Source organism: Zophobas morio, unplaced genomic scaffold (genome assembly GCF_036711695.1).
Source record: "Zophobas morio isolate AGI-343-1 ecotype UQ-CSIRO unplaced genomic scaffold, CSIRO_AGI_Zmor_V1 ptg000004l, whole genome shotgun sequence".
Classification (NCBI taxonomy): domain Eukaryota; kingdom Metazoa; phylum Arthropoda; class Insecta; order Coleoptera; family Tenebrionidae; genus Zophobas; species Zophobas morio.
Window position 1 is genome coordinate 5,384,016 of NW_026972109.1, and position 16,217 is coordinate 5,400,232.

Here is a 16,217-nt window from a genome sequence, read left to right on the forward strand (position 1 = left end):
TACGAAAATAAATAATAACTTAGGGAAAATCTAAGATGTATTTTGTTTTCGTCGCGTAGTACATTGTCGCACTTTGCTACTTGGACTAGTTCAATGTTTCATATCGAGTATGTTAATTTTCAGATTTCGTGGACAGCAAATACGACCCCAACAGCCCCGATAGTGAGTTTAGTTCCCGGTTGCGTTTCTGCGGTTGTTATTCGTTCCGTTTTCAGGTTTAATCAAAGCCCACGTGCTGCAGCTGATCGACCAGTTCTCGAACCCCGTCTGGTGCAAGCAAGTCAAGCAGTCGCTGCTCCAGTGCAAGCAGGGCAGCCCCCAGGTCTTCCAGGACCCTTGTCTCTTCTCCGAGGTGTGCAAGTTGCTCTCAGAGTGCACTTACCGCCTCTCTCCGCGTCGGATGCTGCACGAACTCTTTCTCGACGTGAAGTACGACGATCTGTACGCAGAGTGCGCAGATATACTGAAAAACGCGACTCTAAAAAGGTCGGGTTTTTAATAGGGGCGTTATTCCTAGCGTAGTACTCTATGGTATAAAAAGTGCACAAACTACTCATACCAATCGCCAAAGAATACCAAAATATTACATTGAAAACGATATTTTTATAACCCCCGACGTTCCCCAAAATCGACCCGAGTACCACGAACTCCACAAACAACAAAGGAAAGAAGAAACCGAAGGCGTGCGTAAGACACCACTCGTGAACAAGAGCCGAAATCACAATAACACCGAATTTGGCCACAGCCGCACTCGTACCAAAACTCTCCATAAACTCTTTATAAATATAAACGTACAACCAATCCTGGACGACGATATTCCACTTTCGAAAATAGCCGCCATAACTCGTGCAGGTCCACCAGTCGCTGTAGAACATCCTATCCCCGAATTTGGTGATTTCGCCAAAGAAATTTTGGCACGAATGTAGAACTATGAAGAACATTAGCATCAAAATGAAGATTCCGGTAATGGTGTTTTCGAACAAAATTAAAATGAGTTCTTTGAGTTGGTACTCGCGAAGACCGAAGTCTTGAAGGGAGGGGTTGAGGTAGCGCTCGGTCACAAAACTGAGGAAAAAAATGGCTCCTACGAATTCCAGGAGCTTGAAGGCGGCAAAAGTCCAGTCGATTTTGTCTTTGCGGGGGTAGGAATCTCGGTAGAGGAGAGTGGGGATGAAGAGGAAGTATAAGAAGTTGGAAAAAGTGGGAGGAGTGTGTTTGTCGTCGGTTCGTTTGGTGTTGATTATGTGAGGGGTTTTAGTTCTGACGAAAGAGTGGATTTTCATTAAAAGTCGAACCTGGAAGGGTTACTTTAATGAAAAAATTGTGACTTTTGGTGACTTACTTGTTCGACTACGACGATGGCTGCAGAACATATGGGTAATTTAAAAGTGGTGACTGTGTTTTCGGCTAGTTTGAAACTGCCCACGTAATACAATACTAAGAGAGTGAGGTAGCACCGGTCCCATATTTTTGTGTGTTGTTCTAAAAATTGGTGAATTTTTAACTCGCACCATTTGTGGAATAGAGATACTTACTGTTTCGGAAAGTTCTAAATTTGGCCCAAATATTGAAACAACAGAAAACTAAGCAGGAGGAGAGAATATAAGAAAGCCAGGTTATTATAACTATGTGGATTTTTCCAAAGCCGATTTTTATAAGTCGTACTCCAAGATTGATCCTAAAGGGTTCTTTGTACATCAGTTTAAGTACGTTATAACTAAAACTTACTCTCCTCGTTTAATGTAATCGTAGGTCACCGTATTGAAAAATAGTCCTATGAAAATTGCAAGAAACATGTTGTATACAGTACGAATGTGTTTATCCTCGAATAAATCAGTCAGTAGCGAATTTCGCTCAATGAAGTCTTTTTCCTTAGATCTGGAAAAGTTCGAGGGGTGAAAACCAAAACGGTTCTTTGGTACTTACACATTATTTTTCTTTCGTGTTGACTCCATTGCGATTTCAGTACGTTCAATGAAAGACTGACCTAATAAAACTATAGTTGTTCAAACAAAACATCTGATAGTGGACAGAATCTCGAGAGATAAAGAGGTCAAAATATGTAGATAAATTAATATGGTTGCACGGAAATATAAAAAAAAAGTTATTTCTGTACGTCGTGTTTCCAACGGCGACAAAACTAATAAAGCTGATTTGAATAAACTGTGAAGCAACACCTCTCTATTAAAATAATTCTAAGTCAACCGAATCAAAATACCCACTCATTTCGTGTAATCACCGTAGTTAGGTATCATGAAGACACATGAAAATACACTTTACAAATTCTCATATCTATTTCAGCATCGAAGGACTAAGCATTCACCAATAGTTTTTTTTTTGGGAAGCATAAAAATGAGAGTCAAGTAAGTTAAAAATTCTATTGACAACCTTAAAATCCATTCATTTCTTACGCTAACTAACGTGAATGCAATCACACGTTAAAAACCTCGGAACTACCCATTCCCGAAAACTCGGCCGCTCCACAGGAGCGTTAGCCCTCGCATAGTACTCAATCCCATACATCGTCACCAACGACCCCATTCCCAAAGCCAGCGCGTACCAAAACAACACATTAAAAGCCGCCGTTTTGGGTGCCCCCACGTAGTTAAAAATCGTCCCGAAAACCAGAAACTCCGCAAACAACAACGGGAAGAAGAACCCGAACATGTAGGTGAGTACCCATTCGTGCACCACCGCCGAAATGAGAAAAACGGCCAGTTTTGAGAGCGTGGTGTTCCCTTTGAAGACGTTGTCGTTGAAGTCTTTGTAAACGTAGAGGTATAGCCACGACTGCACGATGATGTTCCATTTGCGGAAGTACCCGGAGAAGTCGGTACAGGTCCACCAGTCGCTGTAGAAGAGTCTGTCTCCAAATCGTGTCAGTTCCCCGAACAAGTTTTGCCATGAGTGGAGTACTAGAAAGAAGGTAGGAAGGAGGAAAAAGATTCCAGTGGTTGTGTTTTCGAAAATGCACAGAATTAATTCGTTTAGGGTGTATTTTCGGCTGCCGAAGTCTTGTACCGTGGGGTTGAGGAAGCGGTCGATGACGAAGCTGAGGTAGAAAATGACAGCGATGCATTCTAGGAGACGTAGAAGTACGAATTTCCAGTTGATTTTGGCGGTACGGGGGTAGGTTTCTTGGTAGATTAGCGTTGGGACGAAGAGGAAATAAAGGAAGTTGGAGAAAGGGGGTAGTTTTAGGGGGTTGTCGCTATGCGGTTTGTGAATGTTGCTTCTGATGAAGGAGTGGATCTTCATTAATAATCTCGTCTGTAATGAGACGTTGTATGAACAGGTACTCATTTGGTGGTACTTACTTGTTCGAGAACGACTATTGCCGAGGAGGCTGGTGGCAGCTTGAATTCGGTGACCACATAGGCGGCAAATTTGAAACTATAAATGTAGTAGAGAGACAAGAGGGTTATCCAAAACCAGTCCCAAAATTTCGTGACTTGTACTGAAAAGGTATCTAATCAGGAATTAGTGACTTAACTAGTCTAACTCACATTTGTGGAAATTTCTATAAGTGGCCCAAAGTTTGAAAATGTAATAAATTGAACACGTGACTAAGAAGTACCCGCACCACACTAATAGCGCTATGTGCAGTTTTCCGAAACCTGATTTAATCAGTTTTAACCCTAGAACTACCCTGAAACATTCATGGTCATTTTCTTTCCAAGAACAAGTAACTGACTTACTCTCCTTTTTTTAAATAGTCGTAGGCCACCGTATTAACAAACAGTCCAATGAAAGTGGCAATAAATAAATGATAAACCGTCTTAATGTGGTCATTTTCGAACAAGTCGGTCAATAACGAATTTCTTTTAATAAATCTGGACCTAAAAAAGCGATTTTTTTATTGTTTAAATGTCGTGTTACTTACGGCTTGCTTTTATTTTTTTCCGAGTTCATGGTGACCCCACTGTAGCTAAAATAAAAATAAAAAAAAACTTTATCGTGCCGGTACAAGCGATAACGAAGATGTCGCGACGAAGTTCGAAAGGTCACTGATTTTGTGTTTCTGTTTAGCTTCAAATTAGTCAGTTTTTATTGTGTGGTTAAACGGTGTTGATTGATGCATCTGAAGAGATAATGCGTTGTCAAGGTCCGGCGCAGTGCAACTGCACTGATCTGATTCATTCATGTTTTTGTCATCAATTCTGAGAAACTAGTTACTTTCGTTTCGGTGGAAACTGATAAGATAAACGCTTCCGCGTTGCTAAATCATCACTCATTCAACGATTATAATTTATTTCATTAACATTTAAGTACATCGATAATTAAATAACACTTCGAAGATTGCTTTATACTATGAGGTGCGAAACGTCGCTGGTATAGGCCGGTAGGTACCTAGGAACGGGCTGCACTCCTCCACTATCCTCGACCCTCCTCTGCCTAATATCCGAATCGCCTGGCCACGCCCTCTCCGCCCCTCCAATCCTCTGGTACTTATCCACAGCCAGTGAAATCGTAGCCGGGTCATTGACCCCGTTGGATTTGATCCGCCTCTGCGTAGCAGTGGAAGCCCGAAGAGTTTTGCGCTTCTATAAACCACAAAATACACAAAGTACACACACACAAAAAGTGACAAACCAACCTCTACAGCCCCTCGCCACTTATCAGCCGCATGTCTCGCCAATTCCATACGTTTCTGTTTTTTGATTTGGTGCTTCTTGTATGCCATTTCGATGACAATTAGACCGATTCCGCCCACAATTCCTGCAGCCACTAAAATAAAAACTCCGGCCATGTTTTTCAAACCGAGAGTGTTGGGTGTTTTTTCGAACTGTTCGCATTGTTGGACGTTGTTTTGAAGGATCCATTTGTTGTCTAAGTTCTCCATGAAGCCACCTACAACAATGTCAAAGTACAAGAGGGAAAAAATGCACAAGTTTACTTTCGTGGAAGTCTAGAATTGCTAGAGTGACGTCGTCCGCCCAGGGGGACCCTTTCTGGAGACCTATTCCATAACCCGAACGACCGAATAACTCCCCGGCTGTCACTAACTCGCAGTCTTGGGCCGCTTCAAACTCCAAACGAGAACTATCCCAAATGAAGGCCATCAATTTTCTGAAATTTTGAGTCAAATTTTGGATTGGTTGTGTGTGAAACTAAGGTACCCTATTTTGACGTCTTGGATTGCGTCTTCGGCGGTGTTGTAGTTATTAGCTTCCATGGTTCGATACATGTTTGAGAGTTCGACTTGGCGTCTGAAATACATATCGACGGCTGAACCTTTCACCGTAGCACACGTTAAATTCTCCATGGTGTTCCTAAGCTATACAAACAGTCAGAATTAAAGAACTAAGACTGTAACACCGTACCCTGGCGTCGTTGATTCCAGTTAGTTTCGTTTTAGGTCTTTCCAAAACCAGAAACGCCGCCAAGTTGGCAGTGTATGAAGCAACGATAATCATGGCGAAACCCGCCCAAACCATCCCCAAAACCCTCGCAGAGAAACTCCGCGGAGTACCTTCACCGATTCCGCTATTTAGTAGTACCCCCCAAGCAAACCAAATCGCGCTTGACAGATTAAGCGCGTCTTCCTCGGTACCGTCAGTGTTTGCCAATTTGAATCTACCAAACGGAGAAAATCGGTCTAAAAGATACAAAACTAAAGCCACCACGTGCACTGAAACCATCACCAAAATCCACAAAGTGTTACTAAATGGTTGCAAAAACGACACTAGAGTGGACGATCTGGATGGCTTTTTCTCCAAAATGGTGATCCCTTGGTACTTGAAGGGTTTACTGAATTCGATGAATTCGGCCCGTTCGGGGTTGATAGTCAAAGGGGCGACTATCATGTCTGCTCTATTCCCGACAAGCTCCCCGATAAGCCCAGTCCATTCCTTTTTGCCACTACCAGAACTGTTTTTGATTATGTAGTTGCCAAACTGGCCGTCTGGGGAGAGCGCAAGACCGTACGTGAAGTTGATCTTCTCGGAGAGTTTCTTGAGCAAGTCCATGCAGTACCCTTTGCAACAGTAAATCGCAGTCACTGAAATTTTTTTTTAGAGAAATTCAAACTTAGTATCATTCTTACTGTCTTGCGAAGTGTTAAAATGAGGGCATACGATTTCATCAGTTGTACAGTTATCTTTGGGGTCTATGAGTTTTCGAACGTAGACGAACGGTTTCTCTTCGATTGTGAGTACTTTGAGGTGTGTAGGGATTTTGAAACCTTCAGGTTTGACGTACTGGCGTCCCGGCCACAGAATGTCTTTTTCGTCGACGGCCAAGTGCATGCGACTGCTTTCCTGAAACATAGTAATTGTGACAATTTTAGTCAAACGATTGGTATTTGGTGGTACCCTATTGAAGTGGAACTTCCCGACAGTTACTTGTCTCCTTTTCTTCTGTATGTTTACAATGTTGTACTCGGCGTTAATCCGGTCACCTTGATCATCGAAAGCCACCTTCCCGGTCTCCCCATTGAGCAAAACTTGTTTCTTAATAAAGTCGAAAAGGTCGCGTCCGGTTTCCCAAATTTGACCCGAATCGTCGCAATCTTTGGGGGCTTCGGTTATCTCTTTAGTCTGGTTTAAGTCACGAAGAGCCGACGCTAAGACGTATCTAAAGACGAAATAAAACTTGTATACAACTAGTGGGTACTTACATGCTGTCCTTAATGTGTGCTTTTTCATTCGTAGCATTTACCAATTTCAACCCTAACACACCCTCTGCAACATTATTCGCTTCCAGGGCTTGCTCTGTGACGATCCACGCATACCCAGCTTCCGTTATATTGAATTCCGCTGCGTCCCGAAAAATGACTTGAGCGTCAGTTTTACTAAAAAAGGTGTGTTAAATTTGGATTGGTGGCAGCAGTGGGACCCACCTGGCGTACATGAGGTATACTCTCGACTGCGCCTTTTTCATGTCGCTTAGTTGCTCCTTAAAGTTGTCCAAACCCGGCTCGAACTCAATTATTGACTCAACTTGGACTTTTATGTCGACGTCGTCTTCGAGGCTTTGAGATGTGGTTTGAAACCTCCCCAAAAGCGCTCTACCGTCGGTGTCTGAGCTATGAATGAAGATAACTTTTTTGTAATTGAAGTGTTTGAGCATTTCCACCCAGACGTCGGCTTGGTGGGAATAAGGGGGAACGGTTCGTAGAAAAGACACATGAATATTCTAAAAATCGAGTCATGGTAGTCATTTTTGAAAAATTGTATTGTCTTACTTTGTCGGAAAATGCTGAATCTCGGCTGGAAATTCCGATGACCGGGATGTGGTAAAAACCACTAGTGTACGACACCGCAGCTGGTGATAGGTCACCGGTTAGGGGGTGAGACACCACCACGGCGTAAACTCGACTCGAAATTAGGTATTTACAAACGTTGAGGGCCGTCCGGATGGGGTTGGGGTCCATGAGGATCGCGGTGTCGTAGTAGGTGACCCCTTTTGGCACATATTGAGAGTCGAAGTTTAAGTGCTAAGAAAATAACAACGGTGAAAATTGTAGTCAACACTAAGAACTTACCGCTATGGTTTCTTTGAAATAATATTCACTATCGTTGCTACTTAAAACCCCACCAATGTTAAAAACTGTGGGGTTACTGGACGCCCACAGGTCACCCTTAGTAAACAGAAAATTTAGTGCGAAAACCACAAAATATAGCATTTTTAATTTGGGTTCATATCGAACTGACGGTGGATCTGGACCGCGCCCGTTGCTACGGCAACAACTCCAGATGATATCGATTGGGCTTGACCCACCTCAAGGATTTAAATAGGCCAAGGTTTGTTTGTGTGCGGTTTCAGAATTTTTAATCACAACCTCTAGTAAAGTGACAAATTAAATCGTAATCTGATGAACAATTAAATCCTTGTCTTACTCCAGAAAATACTTTTATTCAAAAAAACTCATTACAAAAATTACCCCCATGGGTTATTAACGTGCACGAACTTCGGTGTCACCCAGGCCACTTGCTGCCCGTTGCCCCCTCTCTCTGCGGCCGCCGCCACCGCCGCCGACGTAGCCGTCAAACTCCCGTCTTTTCCGGCCGAACTCTGCTTGATAGCTTCGGCGTTGGAACTCTGCAATGCCGCCAGTTTCCTCGCCGTCTCATCTGCAACCCCAATTTACAACCCCTTCACTCTCGTTGTTTGACTTACCGCTCCTTTGGATTTCGGCCGCCGCCGCCGCCGCGCTCTTCTGAATAACAACGGCGGCTCGTGCTTCCTTGGCAGACGCTACTTTTTGTAGCTCCGCCACCTCGGCTTTGGCGTGGGCTAGTCTTTGTTGGGCCTGGATTAGCGCGTTGGCGGCCGACTTGGCTTCCTGCTGCTGCACCGCCGCCGCCGCCTCCGTCTTCTGTAGAGCCAGAGCGGCTTGGGTTTGCTTGTGGTTGGCGACGTGTTGCTGATTAAGGACGTCGTCCTTAGCTTCTTGGACGCGCTGCTGGGCGGCCATCACGCTGGAGGAGGCTTCCTTGGCGGCTTGAATAGCCGCCGCTATTTCAGCGGGGGAAGGGACGTGCGGCTTGGGGGCAGAAAATTGAGGAAAGGAATGGTAGGAGAAGTCCTGAGGGAAGGCCTCAAAGACGACGCCGCGCTTAACGTTGGCGCCCGAGACAATCAGAACAAAGGTGGCGATTATCTTAAAAATAATAATAATAGTAATGACTATTAAACCGTGGTTGTACTTACTACTGGTGTGTAGATCATGGTTGTGGTGATTCTGCCGCGTCTGTATTGATGGTGTGGTTATATACACTTCCATTATGAAAAAATGCTACAATTAAATGATAGAAGAAATTGTTTCCGTATTTTCTGAGGGCATCCCTATAATCATGCCTTTCATTGAATGCGTGTTATTTAAAATGAATTATAAGTGCGACTAAAACGGAAAGGTGGCCCAAATTGCTGTGTAAAGTTTACAACGACATTATTAATTATTTCAGACCAAAGATGGGAGAAAGTAACCTTTAGATGTTCGCAGTGTTGGTTTTCTTTAAAAAATGTGTAATTTAATGTTACAGTTACTGGTGTTTTGCGGTTGATCGTTTGATTATTTGCGGCTTTTTTTGTGATTGGAATGTTGGCTTAACATTCACGATTTGTCAAGCTGAAAAGAGCGCAGGCATGCAAAGATTAGGGTTTTGGTTGAGAGAAAATTAAGTGAGGGATTTTTGGCGGAGATTCTTGAATTTTTCAGCATTTGTGTTTTCGAAATTTAACTAAACTAACTCCAACCATTTTTGCAGAATCGCCCTTTGTAATATCGCAATTTTTCAAAATTTCAAAAAAAACTAGAATTTCACACCGAATTTTTCGAAAATATTGCTCCGTGACCCTAAATACACTATATTTTTGGAATCAGCACGTCGAGATCTACATCCCTGAATTTTTTGAAAATTTTTCAAAAATGAAATTTTCTGTTCAAAAGATTGGTGTTAAATCCACAATCTTGTTACTCAAATATCACCAAAATTATCAAAACTGTTTAATCACACATTTTCATCAAAAAATTTTTGTGTACGTAGTATACACTGAGTCACAAAAAAGTCACTAAATCTATGCAAAGAAAAAATTAATAACATGTTTTCGAATATCGTGTTATTCAAAGAATATTATGTACCTATATTAAGAAAAAAATAAAGCCAATTTAATTGCAAAATTGTTATTATTTCTGTACAAGAAATTACTATGTTTTTGAGTGTCGTTTTATTCAAAGAATACTATGTACCTATATTAAGAAAAAAATTAAAGGCAAAGATTAAGCCCCACCCATACCTGCCCTGATCTAAATAGCATGAAGTTTTCATTCGTTGACAGACCTAGGGGCAGGGCCTAATTCCAAAATCCATATTTCCTTACAAAAGTTTACCATTTTAAACGTGTTTTAAGTTTCCAAAAATAAAAAATCATCACAATTGAGATGGGGTGGGTGGGTGGGGTTTATATTTTGCCTTTTTTTCTTAATATACATAGGAGTGTTTGAATAACACGATACTCAAAAACATGTTTTAATTTCTTGTAAAGAATGAAGTATTTTGCAGTTAAGCTTCACCCACTTGGTTCACGGCGAATAAAAAAATTCATTACAATTGAGACAGGGCGGGCGGGCGGGCTCACATTTTGCCTTTTCGTTTTCACAACAAGAAACTTAAAACATATTTAAAATGGAAAATTTGTATAAGGAAATATCGATTTTGCAATTTGGTTCCGCCGCATAATTGCAAAATCGATTCCTTGCAAAAATGTACCATTTTAACCATGTTTTAAGTTTCTTGTTGTGAAAAGATGGCAGTGTATATTAAGAAAAAAAGGCAAAATATAAGCCCCGCCCACCCGCCCTATCACAATTCCGATGATTTTTTTTATTCGTTGTAAGCCGAGGGGCGGGGCTTAATTGTGAAATACTTATTTTTCTATGAAAAATTTTTCTTATGCAAACTTCGACACATTTTCGACGATTTTCGAAATTTAACTAAATACATTTTCTTGTAGATTTTGGGTTGCGGAAATCCCGGCCTCATTTCTTTGATATCTCCAACCATTTTTCCAGAATCGCCCATTGAAATATCGCTAGTTTTCAAAATTTCAAAAAATTCAAATTTCACACCGAATTTTTCGAAAATATTGCCCCGTGCCCCTAAACACGCTACATTTTTGGAATCAGCATGTCAAGATCTGTAACCTTGAATTTTTTGAAATGCTTTGAAATCTTGGAGATATTTTAAAGTTATTATAAACATGGTAAACTTTTGTTCAAAATGTATTTGTTCATCCCTCCTAAAAAAATTGATGACGTCACCCTTAAATTTTGCTGAATAAATCTTATCTAAAATGCAAAAAATATGATGAGTTTGTACTTGTGATTTATCATTCCATTCATATTTTTTAGATTTTCTTAAGAGGTGGCTCAAAAAAAATTAATGAAGTCAATTTATTTTATTGATTAAATTAAAGACAACACTTATTATTAGTATTACATTGGACCAACCCAATTTGGTAGACACAAAATTTTTTAAAGTAAAAACTCGGTTGATACATAAGGGTAGCACCCTTATTTACATCGATTTTAACATTACAGACGTGCATTTGTTTTGTGCGCTGACTAGGTTAAGCGAATGTGGAATAGACATGTTTATAATCAACCAATTGTGAATTTCACCGTCAAAAATTAAAATAAAACCCAATGTTTTATATAATAAGCGGAAGTCGAAGTAATAAAACCGATGGTCGTTTTGTTTACAGTTTCTCTGTTTGACTCTCACGTATGCTGTTACGCTTGTCATCTTAAATTAAGAATGTTTATACATAAACGATTTTCAGCTGCCTCTCATATTACACACCGGCGCCGTATACGTGAGTAAATTGTTTCGTTATTTTATTGATTATAACAAATCAATATTCAAAGCGACCCAATTCATTTTCCCGAAAATCTTAGTATTACACTACATCTATCCCAACTGATATACTTGTCCTTGCAAAAATGTTGATGACGTCATCGCAATTTTTTTTTAAATTCCCACTACAAAAATGTAATGAGAAAAAAAACACAATAGGCATGCAGTCGTCAAGTTTCCGACAGCGAGGGAAGTACTGTCTAAACTCTTTAGACCAATTTTTTTCTTAATATACATAGGAGTGTTTGAATAACACGATACTCAAAAACATGTTTTAATTTCGTGTAAAGAATCAAGTATTTTGCAGTTAAGCTCCGCCCTTTTGGTTCACGGCGAATAAAAAAAATCATTACAATTGAGACAGGGCGTGTGGGCGGGCTCATATTTTGCCTTTTTGTTTTAATATATACTGACTTCTTTTCACAACAAGAAACTTAAAACATATTTAAAATGGAAAATTTGTAAAAGGAAATATCGATTTTGCAATTGGGTTCCGCCGCATAATTGCAAAATCGATTCCTTGTAAAAATGTACCATTTTAACTATGTTTTAAGTTTCTTGTTGTGAAAAGATGGCTATGTATATTAAGGAAAAAAGGCAAAATATAAGCCCCGCCCACCCGCCCTATCGCAATTCCGATGATTTTTTTATTCGTTGTAAGCCGAGGGGCGGGGCTTAATTGTAAAATACTTATTTTTCTATGAAAAATTTTTCTTATGCAAACTTCGACACATTGTCGACGATTTTCGAAATTAAACTAAATACATTTTCTTATAGATTTCGGGCTGTGGAAATCCCGGCGTCATTTCTTCGATAACTCCAACCATTTTTCTAGAATCGCCCATTGAAATATCGCTAGTTTTCAAAATTTCAAATAATTCAAATTTCAGACCGAATTTTTGCCCCGTGCCCCTAAACACGCTACGTTATTGGAATCACCACGCCAAGATCTGTAGCCCTGAATTTTTAGAGTTTTTAAACATGTTCAAAAATTTTTTTTTTATCTGAAAAAAAAAGTTTGTTGACAAAAATGGCTAAAAACGTAACTGGAATGTTCAAAGGGAGATTAGAACGCGTGTGCAAAATTTGTACCAGATTCGGCCATCTAGGGGTCGCAGACTCGCATACACAGAGAGAACAAACTTTATTTAAAGTGGACCCCCTTGTATGGCTCTAGAAAATCGATTTCTGTTCAAAATATTGGTGTTAAATCCGCAATTTTGGTACTCAAATATCACCAAAATTATCAAGTTCTGAAAAGATGACTACATGTTAAGAAAAAAGACAAAGTATAAGCTCCGCCCACCCACCCTATTTCAATTGTGATGATTTTTTTTTAATCGTCGAGAGCCAAATGAGCGGAATTTAGTTAGAAAATCCTTATTATTTCTCTACAAGAAATTACCATGTAAGACGTGTTTTTGAGTATCGTGTTATTCAAAGAATACTATGTACATATCATATATTAAGAAAAAATTAAAACCCAAGATTAAGCCCCACCCATACCTGCCCTGATCTAAATAGTAATGAAGTTTTCATTCGTTGGCAAACCTAGGGGCAGAGCCTAATTGCAAAATCCATATTTTCCTTTATCACAATTGAGTTAGGGTGGGTGGGCGGGGTCTATATTTTGCTTTTTTTCTTAATATGCGTAGCATTCTTTGAACAACACGACACTCAAAAACATGTTTTTAATTTATTGTAAAGAAATAAGTATTTTGCAGCTATTCTCCGCCCCCTTGGTTCACGGCGAATTAAAAAAATCATCACAATTGAGATAGGGTGGGTGGGCGGAGCTTACATTTTGCTTTTTTGTTTTAATATGTGTAGACTTCTTTTCACAACATGAAACTTAAAATACGTTTAAAATGGAAAATTTGTATAAGGAAATATCGATTTTGCAATTAGCATTTTAACCATGTTCTAAGTTTCTTGTTGTAAAAGGGCAAAGTATAAGCTCCGCCCAATTTCAATTCGGATGATTTTTTTTATTCGTCGTAAGCCGAGGGGCGGAGCGTAATTGTAAAATGCTTATCTTTCTACGAAAAATTTCCCCTTTCCTATTCTCCACGGAAAATATATTCTTTTCCATATTATTTACACATAAATAATTAATACGAGTTCAATCATCAACAGATGGCACCAAGAGGGGGGGGGGTTAGGCTACATCTATAACCTTGATTTTTTTTGAAAATTTTTTGACGACTTTTTTAAAAATGATGCAAATATACAAATTTCGATACATTTATGACGATTTTCGAAATTTAACTAAATACATTTTCTTTTAGACTTCGGGCGGCAGAAATCACTTCCGGCCTTATTTCTTCGATATCTCCAACCATTTTTCCAGAATCGCCCATTGAAATATCGCAATTTTTCAAAATTTCAGAAAATTCGAATCCAGTTTTTCCTTATGAAAATTTTTACCACCTAGACTTTTTTTGTAGATTTCGACCTTCAAAAGTTTCTTCAGCCTTATTTCATCGAAAACTTCTACCATTTTTTCAGAATCGTTAAATGCAAAATACAGGGTGAGCCAATAAGTGCGCGCTCCTTGATATCTCATCTCATTATATTTATTAGAAACAAGAAAAAGGCAAAGACCAAAGTTGCACGGTTCTTTGAGGACAATACTCTAAAATTATTTTTAACTATACGGAGTGTTCTGTTTTAAAGACTTAACACACAACTTGGTTTTTTTAAATGAAACACCCTATATATTTTTGGATATTTTGCTTATAATTTCCTTCAATTTGAAACGCATTTCTCAGGAATTTTGTTCGTTCTGCTCGAACGTTTGCGGTGCCGACTGTTGATGTTTTTTTAATTTAAAAACAAATAATATAGAAATAAATCATCACTGTTTAAAAAACATGTTTTCATTTGTGGGATAAATCAAGCAAGATATAAATTGCACTGATGTAAACAAATAAGTTTCTATTTTTATTTTGAAAGTATGCACATTTAAAAATCTCCGAGATTATTAAATTTAGTATTGGTTACAGCGAGTGTCGTAAAAATTTATAAATTCCTATCCTTTCTAGTTTGTCAATCATCATTTCAACAGATACTTCGCGGTTTTGTACCTTTCACAATCAATTTTGAATGTTTTAATAAAAAAAAATCGCCCCATGATTCTTAAACTTCAACCAGATTAAAATCATTCAAATGAATGTCGTGACTTTTACTATCTACTCTAATTCAACGCCCTAAGAAAGTAAAAGTTCATTCCAGATGATTGAAATTTCTTTCTTCAGAGGTCACGTTCAAACCAACTCAGGCATAAAATTAACGAAAACCGACGACTTTACAAACAAACAGTATTTATTTATTATTAAATAGAAAACAAATAAAAAACAACAATAAGAAAATATAAAACAATATAGCACATAAAATAAACAAATCTAAACTAAAAAAAACTATAACATTGAGTCATCGGTACTCTTCGTGACATACCACTTCTCCTTAAAAATCTTCTGTTTGTGAACCACTGGAATATTCCGTGATTGTTTCCCTTCGATTTTTTCGTTTCGGAACCTCGGGTGGTCTCCCTTCGAGCCCTTCACCGTCTTCACTTGTACTTTAGGGTTCTTCATAATTTTCTTCCCTTTTCTCATCGGTTTCTCATATTTGCTACTCGTGCTGTAGCTTTCGCTGTATTTGTAACCATCACTTTTGTTATATTTGTTGGGTTTTGTTACTTTCTTGTGCTTCTTTGGTACAGGTTTCGAAGAACCCCTCTCATTGTCTTCTTCATCGTCTTCCCTATAATTATTGTGGTCATCATCGTCGAAACCATATTTATTAAAATAACGATCGTCTTCGTCATCTTCCTCGTAACTCTCCTCATCGTTCTCTTCATTTTCTTCCTCTTCTTCTTCCTTGTTGGGCGCATTTTCCTCCTCTTCCACCTCTGGTTCTTCTTTCTGGTCTTCGTTCACTGCTGGAACACTCATCGGTTTCGTGATTGGTAGAATCTGCTGAGGCTCCGGTGCCTGGAAACGACGATAGGCATTTCGGGTTACAAGAGGTGGAGGGACGAACTTGTGGGTCCCTGCTTGTGGGTGCGTGTACAAGAAACTGGGTCTTTGTTGTGGCTGGAACCCATTTTGCTGCGGCTGGAACCCATTTTGTTGTTGTTGGTGCTGCTGCTGGAAGGCTTGGTGTTGTTGGAACCCATTTTGCTGTCCCGACGGATACGTGATTTTCCCATTCACGTACAGCAACTTCCCTGGGATGTACTGATGGGTTTGCACGTGCTGAGGTAGCGGATGGTACTGCACTTGCGCGAAATTCTGACCATGCCTCACCAAGGCGCTGTGTTGCACTGGTGTGGCCACCGTTTCAGAGCCGCTGAACTGGGCGGGCCCTCCGTCCTTGCTCTGCAGCGGTTGGTAGAACTGGTTCACGTGAACATTGGAAACCGCATTGGTTGGTGTTTGCTGAAACTCGTACAGGACTTGCTGGGCTGCTACTTGTTTGGAGAGCTCTGGATCGAAGACGGGTTTGAGGGTAACAGGGGCGTAGAGGCTGGCGAGGCTCTGGGGCGACACGGGGGTGCTTTCTGGATAGAGCACCACGGGGCGGTTTTCTCCATAGTTGTGGACTTGACCAGAGACCGTGCGTTTCGTTTTGTTCGTGGGGGCTTCTTCGGTGGTGTTCGTGGCGAAGATGCCGGTTGTAAGGTGAAAAATGATTGCTGTCACCTGTAGGGGATTTTTGTAAAATTGAGGGGTTGAAAAGGGAGGTACTTACGATGAGGTTCATCGTAGCTGTGTTTGAGTGATGTTGAGCAATGACTGGATTAGGAACGACAAAGAAATGGTATTTATAGTTGCGCTCAGAAAAAAGGTAATC

General features: G+C 39.9%; 5 protein-coding genes across 6 annotated transcripts; all 5 read right to left on the reverse strand.

Moving 5' to 3' along the window:
• Window positions 1–248: 248 nt before the first annotated feature.
• LOC135138586 (sterol O-acyltransferase 1-like) lies at window positions 249–2,227 on the reverse strand. Its single transcript, XM_064068568.1, has 5 exons — window positions 1,927–2,227; window positions 1,729–1,878; window positions 1,536–1,678; window positions 1,343–1,482; window positions 249–1,295 (listed from the first exon to the last, which is right to left on the reverse strand). Exons 1-5 carry the CDS (start codon window positions 1,953–1,955, stop codon window positions 282–284), a joined length of 1,476 nt encoding a protein of 491 aa, XP_063924638.1. The 5' UTR covers window positions 1,956–2,227; the 3' UTR covers window positions 249–281.
• A 137-nt stretch (window positions 2,228–2,364) lies between these two features.
• Window positions 2,365–4,146, reverse strand: LOC135138594 (sterol O-acyltransferase 1-like). 2 transcript variants are annotated; one of them, XM_064068582.1, is made up of 5 exons: window positions 3,884–4,146; window positions 3,699–3,839; window positions 3,507–3,649; window positions 3,318–3,457; window positions 2,365–3,270 (listed from the first exon to the last, which is right to left on the reverse strand). In XM_064068582.1, the coding sequence occupies exons 1-5, from the start codon at window positions 3,910–3,912 to the stop codon at window positions 2,413–2,415; spliced, it is 1,311 nt and encodes a 436-aa protein (XP_063924652.1). In that variant the 5' UTR covers window positions 3,913–4,146; the 3' UTR covers window positions 2,365–2,412. The 2 variants fall into 2 exon arrangements, with proteins under 2 accessions (XP_063924652.1, XP_063924644.1); XM_064068574.1 differs by having other exon boundaries at window positions 3,318–3,469.
• An 88-nt stretch (window positions 4,147–4,234) lies between these two features.
• LOC135138576 (glutamate [NMDA] receptor subunit 1) lies at window positions 4,235–7,703 on the reverse strand. Its single transcript, XM_064068560.1, has 11 exons — window positions 7,487–7,703; window positions 7,187–7,438; window positions 6,842–7,137; window positions 6,620–6,793; window positions 6,315–6,576; window positions 6,047–6,260; window positions 5,325–6,001; window positions 5,121–5,278; window positions 4,898–5,070; window positions 4,598–4,851; window positions 4,235–4,544 (listed from the first exon to the last, which is right to left on the reverse strand). Exons 1-11 carry the CDS (start codon window positions 7,625–7,627, stop codon window positions 4,305–4,307), a joined length of 2,841 nt encoding a protein of 946 aa, XP_063924630.1. The 5' UTR covers window positions 7,628–7,703; the 3' UTR covers window positions 4,235–4,304.
• A 116-nt stretch (window positions 7,704–7,819) lies between these two features.
• On the reverse strand, window positions 7,820–8,935 carry LOC135138646 (uncharacterized). Its single transcript, XM_064068626.1, has 3 exons — window positions 8,656–8,935; window positions 8,122–8,605; window positions 7,820–8,075 (listed from the first exon to the last, which is right to left on the reverse strand). The coding sequence occupies exons 1-3, from the start codon at window positions 8,671–8,673 to the stop codon at window positions 7,882–7,884; spliced, it is 696 nt and encodes a 231-aa protein (XP_063924696.1). The 5' UTR covers window positions 8,674–8,935; the 3' UTR covers window positions 7,820–7,881.
• Window positions 8,936–14,666: 5,731 nt separating this feature from the next.
• Window positions 14,667–16,185, reverse strand: LOC135134360 (probable ATP-dependent RNA helicase ddx20). The gene is made up of 2 exons (XM_064063015.1): window positions 16,116–16,185; window positions 14,667–16,066 (listed from the first exon to the last, which is right to left on the reverse strand). The coding sequence occupies exons 1-2, from the start codon at window positions 16,125–16,127 to the stop codon at window positions 14,780–14,782; spliced, it is 1,299 nt and encodes a 432-aa protein (XP_063919085.1). The 5' UTR covers window positions 16,128–16,185; the 3' UTR covers window positions 14,667–14,779.
• Between the last annotated feature and the right edge of the window lie 32 nt (window positions 16,186–16,217).

Bases quoted from the DNA above. Each gene is read 5' to 3' on its own strand.
- LOC135138586 (XM_064068568.1), bottom strand. From the start codon at position 1,955: ATGGAGTCAACACGAAAGAAAAATAATGT. The intron at 1,879-1,926 runs GTAAGTACCAAA...GAACTTTTCCAG, and splicing joins ACACGAAAGAAAAATAATGT to ATCTAAGGAAAAAGACTTCA. The intron at 1,679-1,728 runs GTAAGTTTTAGT...AGAACCCTTTAG, and splicing joins GATTACATTAAACGAGGAGA to GATCAATCTTGGAGTACGAC.
- LOC135138594 (XM_064068574.1), bottom strand. From the start codon at position 3,912: ATGAACTCGGAAAAAAATAAAAGCAAGCC. The intron at 3,840-3,883 runs GTAAGTAACACG...TCGCTTTTTTAG, and splicing joins GAAAAAAATAAAAGCAAGCC to GTCCAGATTTATTAAAAGAA. The intron at 3,470-3,506 runs GTGAGTTAGACT...ATTCCTGATTAG, and splicing joins TTATAGAAATTTCCACAAAT to ATACCTTTTCAGTACAAGTC.
- LOC135138576 (XM_064068560.1), bottom strand. From the start codon at position 7,627: ATGCTATATTTTGTGGTTTTCGCACTAAATTTTCTGTTTACTAAGGGT. The intron at 6,794-6,841 runs GTGGGTCCCACT...CACCTTTTTTAG, and splicing joins GTATACCTCATGTACGCCAG to TAAAACTGACGCTCAAGTCA. The intron at 5,071-5,120 runs GTACCTTAGTTT...TCAAAATTTCAG, and splicing joins ATCCAAGACGTCAAAATAGG to AAAATTGATGGCCTTCATTT.
- LOC135138646 (XM_064068626.1), bottom strand. The intron at 8,076-8,121 runs GTAAGTCAAACA...TTGGGGTTGCAG, and splicing joins GGCCGAAATCCAAAGGAGCG to ATGAGACGGCGAGGAAACTG.